This window comes from Nilaparvata lugens, chromosome X, assembly GCF_014356525.2.
Source record: "Nilaparvata lugens isolate BPH chromosome X, ASM1435652v1, whole genome shotgun sequence".
Lineage (NCBI taxonomy): Eukaryota > Metazoa > Arthropoda > Insecta > Hemiptera > Delphacidae > Nilaparvata > Nilaparvata lugens.
The window spans coordinates 102852222-102875513 of record NC_052518.1 but is presented as its reverse complement, the minus strand read 5'-3'; the positions used below and the strand labels follow the sequence as shown (position 1 = coordinate 102875513).

The following is a 23292-nucleotide window of genomic DNA, read 5'->3' as shown; positions in this document are numbered from 1 at the left end:
TTGTTCTCGATAAATCTGAGAAAAAGCAAAAAACGCTGGAAAAACGCTAATTTTGGGCGTATCTTTGACGTTATTGCAAATTCCTTCTAACACAACATTATCACACCCTAGCTTAACTCCTATACTAAATTTGAACATTTTCTGTTCATTTTTTCTCGATGAAGTTGAGAAAACGCTAAAAAACGCAAATTTTGGGCGTATATTTGGATTTTTTTCCAAATCCGTTCTTAGTGCGCCTCTAAAGGGCCAACTGAACATACCTACCAAATTTGAACGTTTTTGGTCCGGTAGATTTTTAGTTCTGCGAGTGAGTGAGTGAGTCAGTCAGTTAGTGAGTGAGTGCAATTTCGCTTTTATATATATATAGATTCAATATCAGCTGAATCAAATGGAACACATCATCTATATATATATATATATATATATATATATATATTATATATATATATATATATATATATATATATATATATATATATATATGATGATTTAAACTAACTAAGCTGATGGTTTAAACTAGAATTTTAGTACAACGTTTTTGGAGATAGCAACCCTCAATTTGTTCACATTGAATTCTAAAAGGAGCCACTATGATGCTCAAGTGTGACTCAAATTCATTGGTGAATTATTGTGCTAAGAAAATGATATTTTTTACCTAGTTTTTGCCTGATCTTGCTTCTTGTATCTGATCGAATTTCAAGCATATCGTATGCTATATCACATCACATTCATAACTCACTTATCTTATCTGTAGCCTCAAAATTTCATTCAAAATTTGATTTGATACTTCTATTATTTTTGTTGAGTGGGAACCAAATTACAATTTTTAAAAAAATTGGAGGTTGGTGGGGATGGAATTTAGTTCTTTATGTTTATCCATTCATAATAGAAATAGTTATTTGTGCAACTAGTGCGCAAAGTGACAGTTTGCTGCACCGAAAGAAACGTTTACGCCCGAGCCGTAGGCGAGGGCGGAATGGTTTCTTGAGTGCAGCAGAGGAACTTTGCGCACGTATTTCACATTAAGTTTTTCCTACAGTTACCATTGAATATGAAAAGTGGGTAATTATGGGTAAAATTGCCTGAAATCCATCAAATAACTTAGTAGTGTTTGAATGGCGAGGCGGCTGTGTGGTGTGTGCTGTGGTGGCACTGTGCTGTTGCTGTCCTCGATATAATATATAATGAATACTAATAATTAGCGCGTTGTGCTTCGTTGCACCTCTGCTCACAATAGCAGCCACAGCAGTCACTGTTACCAACTTCATTTTGATTTTGCTGCACTGTTGCTCCATATAACCTACTAAGTATTTTGCGTTGCCATGTTGCAAATCTGGAGTGCAGAAAAATTTTTCCCGCACTAGAGCGGAAAAGTGATTCTTTGCGTTCTGTAATCAGTGCAGCAATGGCCACTTTTCAACGTAACTGTAGGAAAACCTATTTTTCCTACGCTAGACCTCAGCATCTTACATACAGTGACATAACTTCTTTTCATTCTCAACCACTGTTGTTATCCACCCAATTCTTAGTCCCAGATTTCTCATATCTTAGTTTCTCATCTTGTTTATAGTATCTTAGTATATCTTAGTTTCTCATTACATTTTTTTATCTTTACTAAGATAGAATAGTTCTCTTCTAATATTTATATTATCTCAATCAAATCTATTTCTTTGTATTATGTTCATTGTAATAATTCTCTCGATCATGAAGAAAGTTTTGAGATTTTAACGTATGCTCCCATATACAGTCGAACCTCTGTATAACGAAGTCGATTATCCCGAGAAAAAATTCGCTGCAGAGAGGTATTCGTTATTGAGAGGTTCTGTCAAGAAAACTGCCACGATCCTATGGATCTTATAATATCGTATCACGGCGGTAAATAAATGGTACATAGAACATATAATCGCGAACGTAGGTAGGGTACCTATTAGGCCAATATTAATATGGAAATTTGAAAATTCATGCAGGTTAGAATAAAAAACATATTTTTTGAATATTTATAAAATGAAATAAGAAAGTAAACTCACAAATTTATTTTCAGAAAGCTTGATTTGTACTATTAGTAAAGTTTAATCAAAGTACATACTCTGTAGCAATATTTTTCAACTCTTTACACTACTATTAGATGGAACGCAAAATACGGTTATTTTGTCAATAACTTTACTATAAATACTATAATAACTCAACTTTCCTATTTTTTTAATGTTTTATATTTGAAAAAGTGAGTAATTTTCGGCTCAATTTTGCATTTGAATAGAAAAATCATGTTTGATAAACGACTCACATCTATTTAAACAGTCAGACATGTCTGGTACACTATTTTTCAGTTTTAATCCTTGCCTGATAATTTTGAAAGCCTCTAGAACTTTTTGATGTGACGGATTCTTCTCCTCAGGTTCGTCACAGCTATCATCATCATAGTCAGTTTAAAGGATTGAAATGTGTGACAAAAGCAAGAATGGTGAAGTCCAGTTGTTCACCTGCCTGGTCTACAATAACGACAAGTTCATGGAATTCAATTTCCAGTAACTTGCATTCAATTTCCGACTTGTGTTTCACCCTCTATTTCCTACACTATTTTATATAAAATTAAAGTTTACATAATTACCTACAATATTGATCTCAAAACTTTTTCTATATCTCTTTCTAGTCTATTGACCTTTCTGCTGAAACTAAACAATTCCTTGAAAATAACTGTCTGCTTCCTATACACACTACACTTTGTATGTTGAAGTCAAGAGAAAACTTTGTTGTTGAGAGGTCCGAAATACGTTAAATAGAGGTAAATAAGTAGCCAAAACTCAAAAATGTCATGGGACCAGATGAAAATTCGTTGTGTAGATGATTTCGTTAAGTGGAGGTTCGTTATAGAGAGGTTCGACTGTAGTTGTGAATGAATAAATAGAAGGATAAAATATGTATGAGAAATTTGTTGTGTAATCCCTGAGACAGAAAACGTTAAGTCATGGATAATAATATGATAACGAAGTGAGATGGATAAACCAACACTTGAAATTCTTCATCTCACTGTATACATTGACAAACTTGAAGCATACCATAGTCATAATTTATGATCTGATATGGAAATATAATACATAGACATAAAAGACAATATATATGTCTCATACAGAGACATATAGAGACATATGTATTTATTAAACATATGTATAATAAATACATATTATTTCAAAAACGGAAAGATAACAATGACAGTCGAATAAACTCAAACCAGAGTTTGTTCCGAATTCCAAACCACTTGATTCAAATAAATCTCAAGGACTGCTGCGTATTATTGACATTCTATTTCAAAATTGAGATTACACTGTTGTGTGCTATATTCGATTTTATTGAACACTTGTTTGTTAAAATTCATGTTTACCTAACATTAAATGATAATTGTTTACCTGTTCTTTCAAGTGTGTTCTATTGGCCACTCTATCAATTTGCAAGTGTCATTAGTGTCTCATTGAGTACAAGAAGCTTATAAATATAGGGCAATGTAGAAGAAAATTACAATTCTATTCTCATTACATCTATCACATTCTTCATTTCTACGAGGTTCCTTGATCAGTTTTATCATATATATATATATATATATATATTATATATATATATATATATATATATATATATATATATTATATATATATATATATATATAGGAAATTTATTTTGTAGAGATCCTATGTTAAAATCATTAGTGCCTCATTGAGTACAAGAAGCTTATAATATAGGGCAATGTAAAAGAAAACTGAAAGTCTATTCTCATTACATCCATCACATTCTTCACTTTCAAGAGGTTCCTTGATACAGTAGTTTTATATATATATATAAAATCGAAATGGCACTCACTCACTGACTGACTGACTCACTCACTCGCAGAACTAAAAATATACCTGACCAAAAACGTTCAAATTTGGTAGGTATGTTCAGTTGGCCCTTTAAAGGCGTACTAAGAACGGATTTGGAAAAATGTCCGAAGATACGCCCAAAATCTGCGTTTTTCCAGAGTATTCTCAGCTTTATCGAGAAAAAATGAACAGAAATTGTTCAAATTTAGTACAGAAGCTCAGCTAGGGTGTAATAATGTTGTTGTAGAAGGAATAACATTTGAAATAACGCCAAAGATACGCCCAAAATCTGCGTTTTTCCAGCGTTTTTTGCGCTTTCTCAGCTTTATCGAGAACAAATGAACAGTAAATGTTCAAATTTACTACAGAATCTCAGCTGGGGTGTAATAATGTTGTGTTAGAAGGAATTTGAAATAACGCCAAAGATACGCCCAAAATTAGCGTTTTTTTGCGTTTGGGTGATTGAATCGAGCGAGGAAGTACTTTGACTTTCTGGTGGAATGAAGCATGCTCAATAATGAAAAATGCAGGCGAGCGAAGCGAGTCCGCTGATCTTATTTTTGGACGATCCAGTCGAGGGTCCAGGGGGCGGAGCCCCCCGGCTAGACGGATATGGCGAGCGAAGCGAGCATGACGGCTAGTCATGTATATAGGAAATTTATTTTGTCGATATCCTATGTTAAAATTGATTAAATAAAACTAGATAAATGATTAAATGATTTTAATGTTGGGATGACAAAATTGAACTGTGAAAAATATTAAACTGTTACAAGTAATAAACAATCTAATGCAAGTTGAAAACAGGTTGTTGATATCAGATGATTCGCCACATGTATAATCACTCCCAATCGTTATTCTGGAAGAGTTCTCTTCACTCTTTACTCAAGTCGCGGGTTCGAGTCCCGCCGAATCCCATCGAATAGGCATGGACGTTTGATCATATCTCATAAATCACCCTCGCACTTCCCATTACCCACGCACAAGCAAAAAGCTCATGTGGGAATCATCCGCAATGAATAAAATAAAAAAATAAAAAGTTCGCCTTCATATTCTGTGATCACACGACCAGTTTCGTCCAATCACAATTTTGACACTCTTCAAAATGACCTAGAGTAGTAGGCCTAGTGATTCTATACAGGTTGGGTGAAAAGTCCGAGAACGGCTTAATATCTCATACACAAAGGTGATTTGATGGTGCGTGTGATTGGGGATCCTACTCGAATTGAAAATACTACTTTACTATGACTTCAAAAATCTGGTCCGCCATCTTGGATCCGCCATATTGAATGCAACTTTATTTTATTAATCAGGAAGGTGGTCATGCGATACATGATTTCGATACGAAATTTCAAGAAAAAATGAATGGTGGAAACCGCACATCGATATCTCAAACCGTTCAGAAGATATTCACATTATTAAATCAATACTACTTAATATGTATTTCATTTCTGATATGCATGATATTGATTAATAATGTGAATACCTTATGAACGGTTTGAGATATCGATATGCGGTTTTCGCCACTCATTTTTTCTTGAAATTTTGTGTCGAAATCATGTATCGCATGACCACCTTCCTATTTAAAAAAAGCTGCATTCATATGGCGGACCAGATTTTTGAACTCATAGTAAAGAAGATTTTTCAATTTGAGTAGGATCCCCAATCACACCCACCGTCAAACAACCTTTGTGTGTGAGATATTGAGCCGTGCTCGGACTTTTCACCCACTCTGTATAATATCACATTCTATATGATATCTTAATATGAGGAAAATTGTTTTTCCAGGCGCTTTTCTGGGCAGTGAACCAGGGAAAATCGAAGGTGGTCGAAGTTCTAGTTGAAGCTGGAGCCAGGGTTGACATCACAGACAGAAGAAAACAAACAGCGAAAGATTTGGCTTTCAGTAAAGGATTGGACGAGGTGAGGTGGAAATCTAATAGTTATTATAGTGGGCTCAAATGGAATAGATATATCCTATATGATGGCGTTAGAATACGTAATAATTTATATTGATCGTAATCTGGAATAACTATACCAATTTTGTCATCATTTTAACATTACCTAGCTGTCAAACTAGGTAAATCAATTTTCTATGACTCCAGTCACGATTGTATGGGATCATTGTGAGAATCTGTTAACAATGCTAGGAGAAATAAAGTGGGAAATAGCTCTTGAGCACAGTACAGCACTCTTTGCTGCAGATATACAACAAGCAATTAATTCAACTTCAAGTCCTTTTTATAAGATTTTTTTTTCTATTGGTCAATACTATAGCCATCTAGTCTAAAGACTAATGAGCTAATTTTTTCTATCCTAAATTACTACTTGAAAAATTGAACAGTGAATTTCTCATTAGAAACTCTTACTGCTATTGTTTAATTAATATGTACACTTATTGACTGCACTATAGAAGCTAGATTCACTCAATCACTGCTCTGCTCTTTCACTGGACACTACTTGAACAAGCACTACACTAGTTCAAACGGTTTCCTCCTTTTGAGCCTCCGCACCAACCCTCCATTGTCTAGCAGCTGGATCGCCTCGACGTTGTCATGTTGGTGCAGTCGCCCCTCGTGCCTCTCCGCATGCCTCTGTATCTCGGTGGACACCAGATCGACGTGAAGGTCTCTATGAAGATCGCTGTTCCTGACATACCAAGGAGCATCCACAATGTTCCTTAGCACTTTGTTTTGAAAACGTTGAATGATATTGATGTTGCTTTCTTTGGTACACCCCCAAAGTTGTATACCATACGTCCATACTGGCTTTAATATCTGTTTGTACAGAAGTACTTTGTTTCGGATTGAAAGGACAAAGTTTCTTCCGATCAGCCAATACAGCTTCTTATATTTTATTCCAAGCTCTTCTCTCTTCTTCTTGACATGGGCCTTCCAGCGAAGCTTTGCGTCCAAGGTCATACCTAGATACTTGGCTTCATTAGCATATGGTACAACTTGGTTGTTGATAGTTATTGGTATGGGCAAGCCCTTCTTATTGGTAAAATTGATGTGAATCGACTTTGTTTCATTCAATTTCATTCTCCACCTTCTAGTCCAATCTTGAATTTTGTTGATGGATCTCTGTAGTTTCTCTGTTGCAATATGTATATCACTGTCTACTGATAATATGGCTGTGTCGTCTGCAAATGTTGCTGTAGTATTCTCATCAAGGCTGGGAATATCGCTGGTATAGAGTAGGTAAAGAACTGGTCCCAGAACACTGCCTTGAGGAACTCCGCTTTAATTCCTTCAAATCAGAATATGAACTTTCATGCCTGACCCTAAAGTATCTGTCAGTGAGATAGGATTGTAATATATCTGTATATTGCTTGGTAGCACTTTTTTGAGCTTGAAAATGAGACCTTCATGCCATACTTTATCAAAAGCTTGCCCTATATCAAGAAAAGCTGCTGAACAAATTTTTTCTCTTCTAAGCACTTCTCTATTACATTTATAATCCGATGCACTTGATCTATTGTTGAGTGTTTCACTCTGAAGCCAAATTGGTGATTGGAATTATGTGCTGTCTCTCAATTATTGGTTTTAGCCTACTAAGTAAAATCCTTTCAAACAACTTGGATAGGACCGGTAACAATGATATTGGCCTATATGATGATACTTCATGTGGCTCTTTACCTGGCTTCAGTAGCATTATAACCTCTGCTACTTTCCATATTCCTGGTACGAATTTTAGTCTGAAAGAAGCATTCAAAATGTTTGTTAATTTCACTATTGCTTTCCTTGGTAGGTGTTTGAGGACTGAGCCGGTTATCATGTCAATCCAGGGGTTTTTTTGTTATTCAGATTTCTTATTTCTCTTTTCACTTCTTCTACTGTGACACGCATTATTTCTTAATTCGGCTGTAAGATATTCTCATCCGCTTCTGAAGTTTCGTCTTCACCTGAGTTGATTGGCTGGAAAACGTTTACAAGATGATCCGCAAATGTCTGTGCTTTTCATCACTACTCCTCGCCCTTGTCTGTCCTGCTTTCTGAGAGGAGGAGATTGTTGAATGGTTCGTTTTATTTTTTTAGCTGCCTCCAGAGTGAGTAGTCCGTGCTGAATTCTGCTGTCAAGTTTCTCAAGTAACTATTAATTGATTCTTCCTTGATACATTGAATCTCTCTCCTAGTTCTTGAGTTAAATTGTTCAAAACTCTTTTGTCTTGGGGGGAACGTGATTGCTGCCATCTCCTTCTAGCTCTTCGTTTTTCAACAATCAATTCTCTGATTTCCGCAGGGTAATTATTTCCAGTAGTTCTTCTTCTGATTTGTGGGTATTACACCATGCTGCCTGTTGGATATCAGTCACAAACTTCTCCAACTCCCGATCAATATGTTCTTCGTTCCTTAAGGTGAGTTCAATTCTATTCTTTCCTCCAGCATCTGTTGGAAGCCATCCCAATCAGTGCGGCTATTGCTAACGCTGGACAAGTATTTTCCTTCCGTAGAATTGAATCACTCAGAGTCATAATGATGGGTGAGTGGTCGGAATAAGGTCGAAACTATCCTCTAAATGCAAATAATTAACTGATATATTTTTTGTCAGGAAGAAATCTATGAGATCTGGGATTTCCTCGTATCGGTGGGCCAGTAGGTTGGTTACCAGTTGAAGAGCTTCACACCTCATCTCTTCATTGCTTCGAAGAGCTGTCTTCCCTTGTGAGTTGTTAAGCGCGATCCCCAATGCACGTGCTTTGCATTGAAATCACCACCAAGAATGAATTTTTCTCCTAACATATCAAGCAATGTCGAATACTCCTCTCTTCTGATGGAATATCTGGGAGGACAGTAAATAGCTGCAACAACAAAGTTATAATTTACTGCTTGAACTGCTACACCTATCAATTGAATTCTATCACTTTCATGTTTCACTTCTTCATGATGTTGTAGATTGTCTCTGATAATGATGATTTTTTATAAGATGATTAATCCAAACTTTGTTTTGGGCGAACAGCTTAGCTTAAAATCGGTGTTTTTTTGGGTGAGATGCGAAACTGTAAGCAACTGTAAGCGGGTCTTATCTGTATTTTAAGGAAGAAGGAGTTTTCGCCCCACTTGGATGTAATGAGCTGGTTTACGTGCATTGGAGGCCGAAAGTGATTGTTTTCTGACCAGGCCGGTAGAATTTTACAGCCCTAGGCTGTAAAATAACCTTGAAGTCAGCTGATTCTGATTTGATGTGAACGTCTTTACAAAATAGTTTATGAAACGGAATCAGTTTATGCTTCTAGAATTGAATAAAGTTTTGCAATAAGATACTATCATTTTATTTGGATGAATAAATACAGATAAGATATATATTATAAACTATTCAAATAATTCGATTTTAAGAGTAGGATAGAACTTCTAACCTAAACTTCCGTTGACATCAGATTGGCCAAATTTCAAGTGTGCTAAAACAGCTGATCAAAAACTTTTCATTATTTGTGTTTATCATTCAATAATTAAAACATTTATAATAATATCATCTTATTGTCATTTGGAAGAATAAAAAGTATAAACTCAACCTCTTACATAATTGAACATAATCTTTTAGGTTATTTAGACAAATCAGAATAAAAAATAAAAATACTTGGACAAGTTCTTGATATTCAGATTACCTCAGATTTGCTAGACCTATGACCTTCCACTTTTGCTTTCGGAAGTGCTTATAATAGACAATTATTATTCTCATATATATTTATTGTTTATTTTTCTGTGTGGCGAAAAATAACGTTCGCACCACGGGCAAAAATGTTTTTCCGGCTCTCAATCATTTCTAGTCCTCGGCCTACGGCCTCGGACTTGAAAACCGATTTCGAGCCAGAAAAGTCTCATTTTCGGCCCTAGGTGCGAAATATACTATTACATAGCTTGTGACAGGCACTGTCCAATCTGCAATATGCGAGAGGAGGAAACACCAGCTCATTTTCTAGTCAGGTGCCCTATGTATTCTGATTTGAGGCACAAGTTCTTGTCAGAGTATACGAATAATATTGTTGAACACGACGATAGAGTAATGGTTCTCCTTTCAAATATTTCCTTAAATAAAATTAGAGACATTTACAAATTCATGATGAACGCTTTGAGATTGCGTAACTATATTTTAGAAGCAACAGGCTAAGGTATTTAGGGAGATCACAGGATTAAAAGGGAATTATTTTTACAGGATTTACCTTCTTTTATGGTTGTATGTGTTAAAATATTCATATTATCTAGTCTACATCTGTTGATATTAAAGATTATGTATCATGTATGATTAATTGTCGCTATGTTGTTACTGTTGATTTATTTCGAGAATTTATTGTTCTATTTGCATAAGTTGAAATATCCAAACTATCTAGTCGACATCTGTTAACTTAAATATTATTCATCTTATAAGATTCATTTTTGTAATTTGTTATTTATTTCGAGGATTTATGTTTGTTAAAGTATTACTTTTCCATTGTTACTTTTGAATTGAAAATGTACAACCAATTTGTATGAGCCAAGGCTCTTGAACAAATAAAATGATTATTTATTTATTCATTTATCATTACCTAGTTGTAACAAATAACATAGCTCAAAAGAAGGCTTGAGTTGAAACAAGCTTTTTAATTTTTACGCTTAACTTGTACAATCTCCCAACTCAGTGGCATAAACAAAACATATTACTTTTTGAGGAGATAAGGATTTGTTATTGCAGTTACGAATTTCTTGATACACGACAAACTGACATCTATCATCGTCCAATAACACTACAGATGTCTGAATCGGCCTTAAACTCCAAGGGCCGGTTTCCGATCTCCGGATTTGGCTAAGTCCTTAGACTTTAAACAGCTGGAGTCAGAAAATTGGCTTTCCGAAACGGGGCGTAGTCACAGTCATTGTCATAGTCACGTTTGAATTAAATTTCAAAAAACTAGAAAATTAAACACAAAATGAAATAAAGAGAAAATAGTGTAAAGTTTCAGCTATTCTGAATTATTTAGAAATGTTTAATTTCGTCAAGGAAAAACGTTTCCAATATTATAGAGATGAGAAAATAAAAACTGCGACTACTGTTATAAAAACTGCGACTACTGTTATAAAAACTGCGACTACTGTTATAAAAACTGCGACTACTGTTATAAAAACTGCGACTACTGTTATAAAAACTGCGACTACTGTTATAAAAACTGCGACTACGCCCCGTTTTGGGAAGCTAATTTTCTGACTCCAGCTGTTAAAGTCTAGAACTTAGCTAAATCCCAAGCTCGGAAACCGGCCCTAAGACGGTCTTAAAGTAAATACATTTGGGCTACTCATATCACACTATCTTTGACTAACCATGGTACCAAAATACAGAGTAGGATTCATAACTGTATGTTATTTTGTTCTCTTTACGTTCATTGTCATAAGTGTATACATTTTTTTGGTCCCATCTGTATGTATAAGAGGGAAATGGTTACAACACATTTCGAAAAATGATCAATAATTTCAAATTTCACCTTGGTTTGTACTTCCTTCCATATCACTAAATTAAATTGTATATCTCTCAAAAACATTTTCCAAGGTGATTTTTTCAGATACTGAACATATTCAGGTTTTGCTGGTCTTGTCAGATTGAAGACGTGTTAATTTAGATTGATTGTCAGATTGAAGACGTGTTTTTTACTTTCAGTTAAAAAATATATGTGTTGACTAGAATCTTAGTGTGTATTCACTACTAATCTATTATTCATAAATCATACATTTTATTCATCTGTTATATTGTTTTCAATTTGATAAATAATTTTGAAACTTTTGATTTTCATTGTCATTAGTGTATAAATTCTTTTTGGCCCCATCTGTATGTATAACAGGGAAATGGTTACAACACATTTCGAAAAATGAACAATAATTTCAAATTTCACCTTGATGTGTACTCCCTTTCATATCACGAATGAAATTGTATTTCTCTCAAAAACATTTTCCAATCTGATTTTTTCAGATACTGAACATATTCAGGTTTTGCTGGTCTTGTCAGATTGTTACTTCTCGGCTCTACAACCCATTGAGGGTCTTGGCCTCCCGCAATATGCCTTTCCATTCGTCTCGATTTTGAGCTTTCCTTCTCCTTCCTCTGATACCCATCTGCCTCAAGTCATTCTCCATGTCGTCAATCCAACGCATTCTTGGTCTTCCCCTCAGTCATCTTTCTCCAGAATTCATTCTGTGGACTTTCTTTGCGCTCCTTGAGTCATCCATGCGCTCCACATGTCCTAACCAACCTAGACGTCTCAATTTTATTTCAACTGCAATGTCTGGGTTGTTGTAGAGCTCTCGCAACTCTTGGTTAGTGCGGATCCTCCACTCTCCATCACTATAGGTGGGTCCGTAGATTTTTCGGAGGATCTTTCTTTCCCATACATTGGCCCATATGAATAAAACCAGAGCAAATGCTCATGAGCAAGAGCATGGAGCATAAGGTTTTGCTCATGAGCAAAAGGTAGAAGCAAAAGCATTTGCTCATTTTTATATGAATAAGCTTCACCTTATACTCTTACCTTATGCTCCTGAACTCTGGAGCAAATCCTCACGTACTTCAAGGATTTTTCATCAGCTTATTCGCTTTTGTAGCCTTACTTTGTTTTTATAGCTCACGGAAGCGCTAAATATGCAAGTAGGGTGCACCGCTTGTGTTTGCGTCGTCTGCTCTGTTTTCTATTTATGAATAGAATTTTAGGTTAGTTGAGTTTAGAATTTTGAAATAATAGCGTGAAAAAATGGCATTTCTATAATAATCTTCAGCATTATCTTATGATATCAATAGCCTTCTTATAATTGTCTACACTCTCATCTTCTTAAATGCCTATTTCCTATTTTGTGATGGCTATCTTTATAACAGGTAATATCTTTTGTATTTATTCTTTTGTAGGGATAATGTTGATATATATCATGGTTGAATCTGAAAAGAGTTTTATAGTTCTCAACTATTGGTTGTGATCGTATCTGGTATAGTTTCTTCTTCCTCATACGAATTAGTTGAGCCATTTTACAATGAGCAAAAGGTGATAAGCTGCTCCAGACTAGACTCACCTTTTTTGAAGCATTTGCTTCAAAAGTTGAGCAAATGCTCTAGTTTATTCATACAATTTTGAGCAAAAGCTTTTACTTTTGAGCAAATGCTCAAACTATTTTTTTGATGAGCATGAGCAAAAGGTTTTGCTCACGTTTATTCATAGAAAATGAAGCAAATGCTCCATATTTTAGAAGTATAAGCAAATGCTCAACTTTATTCATATCGCCCATTGAGTATGGTCTCGTCCCTCTGAGCAAGTACCCAGGTTTCTGCACCATATAGTACGGCTGGTCTTATGACAGTGTTGTAAACTTGCACTTCTAGCCTTCTTGAGATAAGTCGGGAATTGATAAAAGTTTTAAAAGCATAATAACATCTATTCCCAGCTGATATTTTAGCTTTGATATCTATTGGGACTTCGTTTTTTTGTGTTATTACAGCTCCCAGATATTTGAATTCCTCAACCTTCTCAAAAGTACTGTCTCCAAACACAAAACGTCTTTCATCCCTTGGGTATTTTTTCTACTATTGTGCATATATTTTGTCTTATTATTATTAATTTTGAGACCTGTTTGCTCAGATCCAGTCTTAAGTTGGTCAAATCCTTCCTGTAGGGCTCTTTTATTTCTTGTTAGCAGGACCACATTGTCATCATCTGTGTATGCCATGTATTGTAGAGTCCTATCCATGATGGTTCCATTTGGGTTAACTGTCAAACTCTGTCAGATTGAAAACGTCTTAAATTTAAAGTTTGATTGTCAGATTGAAGACGTGTTTTTCACTTTCAGTTGAAAAATATATGTGTTGACTAGAATCTTAGTGTGTATTGACTACTTAACTTTCATTTAATAGTATATTACGCTACAAGCCCAGAAAGTTAGTGTTTACGGTATGAGGATAGTTTCCCGGGCGAGGCTTGCCGAGCCCGGGAATATGTTATCCGAATACCATAGACACCTTTCTGAGAGAGTCGCGTACGATATTTTTCGCCACACTACAGGTATAGCTGACGCCAAAAGGTTAGGCGGTTTTGCGGGTCTCTTGTGCATTCCAACAGCTGATCTTGTCAAGTAGAGTTGTCATCTAGCTTGGCTTAGGTGATTATTTTTAAATCAAAAGAGACAATAATAGATGCATTGCATCAGCTGTGAGTAGGTTACACCATGTGACCCACGAAGCCACCTAACTTTCTGGCATCAGCTATATAAGAATAATAAATTGAATAAGAATGTTTTATGAGAGGGGGGGGGAAACTTTGATGTCTCATATCTCAAGAACCAGACGTCGTAGGGTACTCAAAGTGGGGTGGAAATTTCCGATCTCACCCTCCTGAACACAATGCACCATATGGCACAGTTGTCCAAACACATTTTCAAAAAGCGGCCGGAAAGGGTACTCTTTCCGGCCTTAGCCGGAAAGAAACCTGTTCTGACGTCAGACGAGAGTCGTCTGCAAACAATGTCTTTCAGATCTACGTAGGGACTGGAAAACAGCTGCTTTCTGTGCAGTGTGGCGAAAAAATCATCCTATTGTTTTCAATTTGAAAAATAAATTTGAAATTTTTGATTTTCGATGCTGTTTTTTTCAGATACTGAACATATTCCAGAATAAGCCCAATTTGAAAACCAGTCCTGACTTGAAGGATGACAGCTCGAAAGAAGGCAGCCTCATGAAATACCAGTCGATGATGAGTAATGACTTACTATTCGATTTGAACGAAATGAATAATATATTCGATGAGAGGTAATTGATAACACTATTCTATTTTGCAATTGATAAACCTGTATAAACCAAACCTTGGAATGCAGTGTTGAAAATTTTTTTAGGAATGCTTTCAAATCCAGGATTGCAGTAATTGATAACTTAGATATTTGTGATGATAGCCTTCAAAAACATAACTGCATATCTAGAAAAGGTGCTTAAAACGATAGAAAACAGAATTGCATCGAGCGTTTTAAATATTTAATAAGAATGTTCGAAAATGCTTAATTAGTATAAATGGATAGATAGTCTGTGTGAATTTCATCAGATCAGATTTCCAGGGTTATGAAATGTTTATTTAAAAATAATGTTGAATATATATCAATTGAACAGTTCAATTGATATACATTCAACATTATTTTTAAATGAAAAAAAACATAATTTTAAATATTATTAATAAGAATGTTCGAAAATGCTTAATTAGTATGAATGGATAGATAGTCTGATATATGATGGTCTGTGTGAATTTCATCAGATCAGATTTCTAGGTTCATGGAAGTTTGATTTAAAAATAATGTTGAATGTATATCAATATTAAACTGAGAATTAGATAGGAAAACATTTGATACAATAGCAAATTATTGTTTAGAATTCCAAAACTTGGAGGCAGGGGAACTCTTATCTTGGTTGTGAGAATATCTATTCTGAATAAACATATACTCTCCTCATCCCCTACACAGTATAGGTACTTGAACAAGAATCTTTTAGGGTGGATTTTCAAAAGTATTTCCATTGTACAGGGAAAGGACTAAATTAATATATCATATTTCTCTTTAAAGGAAGTAATTCACCTCAAAGTGTCTATGCAATCATCCAATAGGCACTAATGATCAAGAATAAATTATAATGTATGTTTAAAATCATTCAGTTTGGTGATAATACAGTCTGAAATGCTTCTGATTATGAACTTTGAAAAAGTGATTGAATGGAGTAGAGTGAGAAAATTGAAGAACAATGAAAGAAATAATAGTTTATGATTTACGGATATTAGAAATTTGTGCCGTAAATATGAGTAATACGTGAGCTGTAAGTTGTGAGTTGTGAGTTGTGAGTTGTGAGTTGTGAGTTGTGAGTTGTGAGTTGTGAGTTGTGAGTTGTGAGTTGCGAGTTGTGAGTTGTGAGTTGCGAGTTGTGAGTTGTGAGTTGTGAGTTGTGAGTTGCGAGTTGTGAGTTGTGAGTTGTGAGTTGTGAGTTGTGAGTTGTGAGTTGTGAGTTGTGAGTTGTGAGTTGTGAGATGTGAGATGTGAGTTGTGAGTTGTGAGTTGTAAGTTGTGAGTTGCGACTTGTAAGTTATGAGTTGTGAGTTGTGAGTTGTGAGTTGTGAGTTGTGAGTTGCGAGTTGTAAGTTATGAGTTGTGAGTTGTGAGTTACGAGTTGTGAGTTGTGAGTTGTGAGTTGTGAGTTGTGAGTAGCGAGTTGTGAGTTGCGAGTTGTGAGTAGCGAGTTGTGAGTTGTGAGTTGTGAGTTGTGAGTTGTGAGTTGTGAGTTGTGAGTTGTGAGTTGTGAGTTGTGAGTTTCGAGTTGTGAGTTGTGAGTTGTGAGTTGTGAGTTGCGAGTTGTGAGTTGTGAGTTGTGAGTTGTGAGTTGTGAGTTGTGAGTTGTGAGTTTCAGATATAGTCTGTGAGTTTTGAGATGAGTTGTAAGGTGTGAGTTCCACAGCCTTCAATCCAGATAGAGTGGGAAACAGTTTTAGAATAGTGTTTTGTACAATATAGAATAAATGAATGAACGAATGAATATCGATATAATATGATAAACTAACTAATGAAAATTAATACAAAATGAATAAATGAATTTCTTCCCACGACTCGAACAACAAGAATAGTTTTATAAGATCAACCACTCCTATGAAAATCTTATGTAAGATTATTCAAAAGAAGACAGTATGATATGTGAGGTTCATGAAAAACGAAACTGTTCCTGAGAGAAATAGATGAGGATTTTTGCTGGGAATAGTGGAAATTTTATCAAGCTTCTAATATGTGTGCATATTAGATAATAGACGTAGGAGTTGCCAAGATGCTGAATCTAAAAAATATTTCGCTGAATCTCTCTCAATTCAGATTAATCAATTCTGAATATATGAGTGCATACGAGAATATAAGTGAAAGACGCCAAATTTCTAAATTCATTGAATATTTTGCTAAATCTTTCTCAGCTTCATTGCTATTATAATTGTTTGACCTGAGTGGCATTCTAAAACAGCCGGGGTTTAATTTAATGTTTTTGCTTATTATCAGGTACGAGAAAAATGTTAGACTAGTAGGTTCCATGAAAGAGGTACGGTCAAAGCATTTTAAAAAGAGACAACTAACTAAGGATCAAAACTCGAACTGCGTTTACGTTCCAGAAAAAGGAAAAGAAATTCTTCCCTGGAACACGCCATATAGGTAAGGTGAAGAAAGGCTTACTGTCATTCATAGAGCTCTTTGCCAAAACTTTAACAATCGCTTCTTAACAATGCTTAAAATTGAGTTTCATGTAATCCACCATCCTAAAAAATCTTACTGCGGCTATAGTTTATGAGTGCAATCGCTTTATCTATATAATAAGAGAGAGTAGGATTGTGTTTGTTCGTGTGTTCGTTTGTTCGTTTGTTCGCATCAAAACATGTCAAATTGTGGATTGCATACCGGAAAAACGGGAATGATTTAGATCTCCAAATTTTGAACATAGATTCTAAAAATATCAATCTCGTGCACCTGGAAGCCCAAATTTCAATTTCCCTTCTAGATTTTTCAGAATTAATGTTCAAATTCATCTATGCTACCGTAGGCTACATGAAGTTCCATAGCCCAAAGTGTGTCTCTTTATGAGGAGGTTATAAAACTACCATTTACGAACGTCTATGTAGCGCAGCGGTAAAACGCTTTCTTACGGAGCGTCGGTTCCTCGGTTCGAATCCCTGATGCTTCCCATTTTTTTTGTTCTTAATTTTTTCCCTCGAAACGTATTATTATCAATTATTTTTTGAAGGAATTTGTTTTCATTACTATTGAACTTGGATTTTATAAAATAATTATTTTTAATGTAAAATTTTGCCACCAGTACAAATGAATTGGACATAGTCTTCATGCTGTAGGCCTATAATTGAATTTCATAAGAAAAACATGAATAGATCACAATAAAATAAGTAATAATTTATATTCTTCAGTTATAATGTACTATCAGACACGAATTCCCAGTGAAACGAGTATTTTATGTATTTTGTTTGGAATTGGGAAAACAAAAGGCTGCCTGATTCAAATTGAGGAGGATCCTAATCAAACTAAAATTTATTGATGTATTGGAAAAATCAATATGATTCTGTGAGGTTTCCAAGTATTATGTATTCTTCAGTTTTCTATACTATAATAAAGGAAAGAACTGGCTTATACACGTAAGGAATAGGGAATTATGTTTGACGCATCATCACGTCTGAAATATACTCAACTGATTAATTTGAAATTTTGCATATAGATTCTTCATTAACCGAGGATGGTTATAGGCCTATTTTCAAATTTCGATTTTTTATTACGCCAAGTTTCCATTTTGCAGTTTTAAAATAGACCCTTGCGAAGCACGGGTTACCTACTAGTTGTTCATATTTCGATGTATCATGGAAGAACTTTATCATAAGTAGGTATCAGTAATATAATTCATCACATAATAAAAATTGATTGTGCTTTCTACTGTTGTAATAACTTATTGAACGTCGTAAAGTATTGATAGTATTATAACATTTTTCACGTTTGTTGATCCAAAAATTGGACCGTATATCTCTTCTCTTTTCTTGATCAATTCATAGAATTGTTGATTATGAGGCTTGAAATGATATTTCAGAACTGTGAACTAGATATTTAGATATCCATACTGTGATAGAGTTGTGATAAATGAGTAATTAGCGCAAAGCATTCAATCGCTGTATTTCCGTAACTGAGTAGCATACTTTCTCCCAATTTTCCAATTTGCTTCTATCTATCCACCACTCAGATATTAAATCTCATCAAAATGAATCTTTAAATATGCACAACATTGATATATTACTATGTTGAAAAAAGTCGCAGAAAATCTTTCTTGGATTAAATCGATAAGTAATTGAATAATTATAATTGAAGGTGATGGTTTCTTGATTCATTCAGAGCTGCTTTGTATTAACACATAACACATGCTTTGTATTTCGTGTTTAAATACATGAAAAAGTGAATTAAAATTATTGAGTGGAGAAAGAATTGGAATAGAAAATAGTTAAATAAATACAACAATAATTGATTTGGAAGGGGTGGTAGAGGAGACGAGAGAAGAATAGAGGAGAAGATATAACAAGAGAGAAGAGGATGGAAGAAGAGGAGAAAAGAGAGGGCTGGAGAAAAATCGTGTTTATATAGTGGAGACCACGTTATAATGGAAGCATTTAATTAATATTGGTGTTGATATCGTTGTCTATCATTCAAAAAAGCCGATAGCGCCATCCTTTTCTGGCTCCGCAACGTTGCCAGATCATTTTTAACAATGTGAAATATTTAATTGGTTTACCTCAATCATGAAAATGTATTATTCAATCATTGAAACATATTTTTCCCGACGAATAAAATTAATTTGATTATTTTAAACAAAAATAGGAATATCAAGTCGATGTTTCATCAGATATACCGGTATCAGTAATATTATATTTAAATAGTCAAAGATCAGATGATTATACAGGTATTAGTGTAAAATGGGTAAGAAAAAATATGATAGCTAATTTTTGCATCTATGCCAAACTTTCTAATTGCTCTCCTGAAAAGTTTATACTTATTATGACTTGATAAGTGCAAATAGTGCAAAGCTGATAGCTTGTGTCATCTACCCACAGAGTTATCCTCTATAGAAAGCAGTGGCGAGGCAGAGAATCGACAACGCTTTTCCCCTATCTTTCTCAACTGCTATTGTAACGTGTACCTCACCATAGTAACTAAAAAATTAATTGAAAGAATTAAACATAACAATAAAATTCTTTATGAGAGTATGACAGTTAGTTCATGGTTTATTTATAAGTATATATGATGAATCAAATGCATAGATAGATTATATTCCTTTCAAACTGAAGATGTAAAACATTTATTACAGTTTTCAATATTGCAACACTACAAAATATTTCAATACTAACAAAATAAACTATTCTAAACGTGAAATTTATTTTTACTTTCCTTGCCCTATTACCATAGGTAAGGAAAGTATTGCTTTCCGAAAAAAATTAAGGTACCAAATTTCTAAATTTCTATACGTGTGTGTGTGTGTGTGTGTGTGTGTGTGTGTGTGTGTGTGTGTGTGGTGTGTGTGTGTGTGTGTGTGTGTTGTGTGTGTGTGTGTGTGTGGTGTGTGTGTGTGTGTGTGGTGTGTGGTGTGTGTGTGGTGTGTGGTGTGTGTGTGTGTGGTGTGTGTGTGTGTGTGTGTGTGTGTGTGGTTGTGTGTGTGTGTGTGTGTGTGTGTTGTGTGTGTGTGTGTGTGTGGTGTGTGTGTGTTGTGTGGTGTGTGTGTGTGGTGTGTGTGTGTGTGTGTGTGTGTTTGGAACTTAAGGTCCTTACATTAAGAGGATCCGACACGAACAATTTCGATCAAATGCAATTCAAGATGGCGGCTAAAATGGCGAAAATGTTGTAAAAAACAGGGTTTTTCGTGATTTTCTCGAAAATGGCTCCAACGATTTCGATCAAATTCATACCTAAAATAGTCATTGATAAGCTATATCAACTGCCTCAAGTCCCATATCTGTAAAAATTTCAGGAGCTCCGCCCCATCTATGCAAAATTTGAATTTAGATTTCCAATTATCAGGTCTCAGATGAAATTTAAACGAAAAATTTCGATTGGAAAAGATTGAGCATGAAAATCTCTTCTATTTTTGTCTAGTAACATTTTCACCTAAAATTTAAAATAAGCTTGAAGTTTGAGAAAATGTGATTATTCAATTGCAAACTGTTGGCAACTGTTGATTCTATTAAATTATTCACTATGAAGAGATAGCAGATCTCTTGTGTATCCAGCGTTATAGTCCTGTCATCAGCTGACTCAGATCTTTGTTTATAAGTAGACTTGAGATGTGCGTGAACACTAGCGTCAGGTGATCAATTTTTATAACGGCAAGGAAAGTTGTGTGAGTGTGCCACACCAGATTTTTAATTTTGATTGCCTTATTCAGGTAGGTTATCATTCAGATACCCTGTTTCATTTATCATTCATCACTCTAGATAATGGAGTAGTAGAATTGAACTTCGCCTTGAACAAGGAATATTTCCCAAATAATGAGAAGTTGTTTTGCTCATTTGGTGGACGAGAATACTTTAGTATACTCATTTTTATTCGTCTGCAATTTGTCAAGGTACACGCTACGCCATCTACTAGACAATAGTGGGACTATTATGAGTGGAGTATAAATTTTCTGCTATCTATGATTACATGCTCGTTAAATACCAATTTCGTTAACGACTTGAAATGGAAATAAACATAGGCCTGCCGCACTTTAAAAAGGATTACTTTTTTATCACAAGCATGTGTTACATGAAAAAATCAAGACAATAATGATGCTCGAGGAGTGGGAAGGGAGGGTCGTCAGCTGCTATGCTCGATGTGCAACAGCCGACAAAATGAAGATCTCATCCATTTCTTGGAAAAGTGTTCAATTTTATCGGAATACAGATTTAGTATATGGGGAGTGCGAGAGCTAAACGAGCGACAGGTTATTGATATATTGAACGGGGAGAGCTGGGAGAAATTTATAAAATTCATTAGAATAGCCTTGAGGTACCGATCTCAGCTGATTGAGGAGTTCAACACTTGATAATGCAATCTTTCTCCTGACTTAATTACATTAATAATTATTTTTAGAGTCTAATAGTGGTCAACTCCTGGCAGACGGCCTGAAGGCCATTGCTGTATAAAATTTATCAAGTTATTATAAATATTTTATGTTGTTGTGGTTGATGTCAATAAAGATTTTTTTGAAATTAATGATGAACGTGTAAAAATGAACATAAATGAACACATCGCAAGATATTTTGATTGATATTCAATAATGTTTAGTTTCTTAATAGAGAAGAGATGGGCCTCTGGATCGTCCAACCACCAAAAAACAATAATTTTCTTAATTTATTTACACATTATTTGATGAAACGCAGGTCATGTGAATCATTGGGGAAGGCTCATCAGCCCACAACTTTTCGTTTCTCAAATTTTCATAGTAAGAGATCCAATCAGTTTTGTCAAATTTTGAGGTTATAAATAATATTTAACGGAGCCGGTGCAAGTGGTTACCCATACACCCGTACAACGGATTGGTGGCGTATGTCAACCGTTTATATGCCTACAATATTTCATTTGTTTGTTTCTACAGAATATAGAATCTTAATAAACACAAAACTACAAAAAATATTCACAAAACTCAGCCTGTGATACGCTTGATCAGTATTATTCGATTTAGTATGAGTATCATTTCATATGAAGATCAAAGACGATTTTTAATATCTTCCTCGACTTTCATGATTTTTCCACGTTGCTCTAGAGCAGTGGTTCTCAACCTTTTTAGCTCCTCGCCCCCTTAGAATCCTGAATTTTTCTCACAAACAAGAAAACCAGTTTCACAAAGGTACGTCGAAGAAGACTAGACTACCTCGAGAGTAAAGAGGAAAGAATGTCAACCAAAATTCTTCAATGCTCATATTTTGGAAACTCTGATTCCACTTGGAAATCGCATTGGAAATCGATTGACTGTTGCTGCATATCCTGGGGAAGTGTATGAACTCTATTATTTATTGATTTATACAATAAGTACATATCATCAGAATGATAGGAAGCGAAAAAATAAGGTAACCTTGTGCTATTCCTCTCCCAAATTTAGATAAGGTTACACATAGTCCAAAATAGGTTAAGTCTTGTTCACTTCACAGAATTTTAATAGGGAAAAAAATAAGGTACCCTTGTGCTATTCCTCTCAAAAATTTAGATAAGGTTACACATAGTCCGAAATAGGTCAAGTCTTGTAGTTGTTCACTTCACAAAGTTTTGATAGGGAAAAAAATAAGGTAACCTTGGGTATTCCTCTCCCAAATTTAGAAAAGGTTACACATCGTCCGAAATAAGTTGAGTCTTGTAGTTGTTCACTTCACAAAATTTTGATAGGGAAAAAAATAAGGTAACCTTGTGCTATTCCTCTCCCAAATTCAGATAAGGATACACATCGTCCGAAATAGGTTAAGTCTTGTAGTTGTTCACTTCACAAAATTTTGATAGGGAAAAAAATAAGGTAACCTTGTGCTATTCCTCTCCAAAATTTAGATAAGGTTACACATAGTCCGAAATAGGTTAAGTCTTGTAGTTGTTCACTTCACAAAATTTTAATAGGGAAAAAAATAAGGTAACCTTGTGCTATTCCACTCCCAAATTGAGATAAGGTTACACATAGTCCGAAATAGGTTAAGTCTTGTTCACTTCACATAATGTTGATAGGGAAAAAAATAAGGTACCCTTGTGCTATTCCTCTCCCAAATTTAGATAAGGTTACACATAGTCCGAAATAGGTCAAGTCTTGTAGTTGTTCACTTCACAAAATTTTGATAGGGAAAAAAATAAGGTAACCTTGTGCTATTCCTCTCCCAAATTCAGATTAGGTTACACATAGTCCGAAACAGGTCAAGTCTTGTAGTTGTTCACATCACTAAATT

At 34.8% G+C, this 23292-nt stretch overlaps 2 protein-coding genes across 8 annotated transcripts in view; one reads left to right on the top strand and one right to left on the bottom strand.

Annotated features, from left to right (window-relative positions):
* Positions 1 to 23292, top strand: part of LOC111046306 (ankyrin repeat, SAM and basic leucine zipper domain-containing protein 1) — a 118266-nt gene that overhangs the window by 50767 nt on the left and 44207 nt on the right. For 3 of the 5 annotated variants that reach the window (XM_039442884.1, XM_039442885.1, XM_039442888.1), the window contains 3 exons: positions 5637 to 5771; positions 14443 to 14597; positions 16856 to 17005. In XM_039442884.1, coding sequence (XP_039298818.1) covers positions 5637 to 5771; positions 14443 to 14597; positions 16856 to 17005 — 440 coding nt within the window. The remainder of the gene's footprint in view (positions 1 to 5636; positions 5772 to 14442; positions 14598 to 16855; positions 17006 to 23292) is intronic. The other 2 variants (XM_039442886.1, XM_039442887.1) reach the window with 1 other exon arrangement.
* LOC111046310 (solute carrier family 41 member 1) overlaps positions 1 to 23292 on the bottom strand; it is a 179392-nt gene that overhangs the window by 128212 nt on the left and 27888 nt on the right. The gene's annotated exons all lie outside the window — the stretch shown is intronic.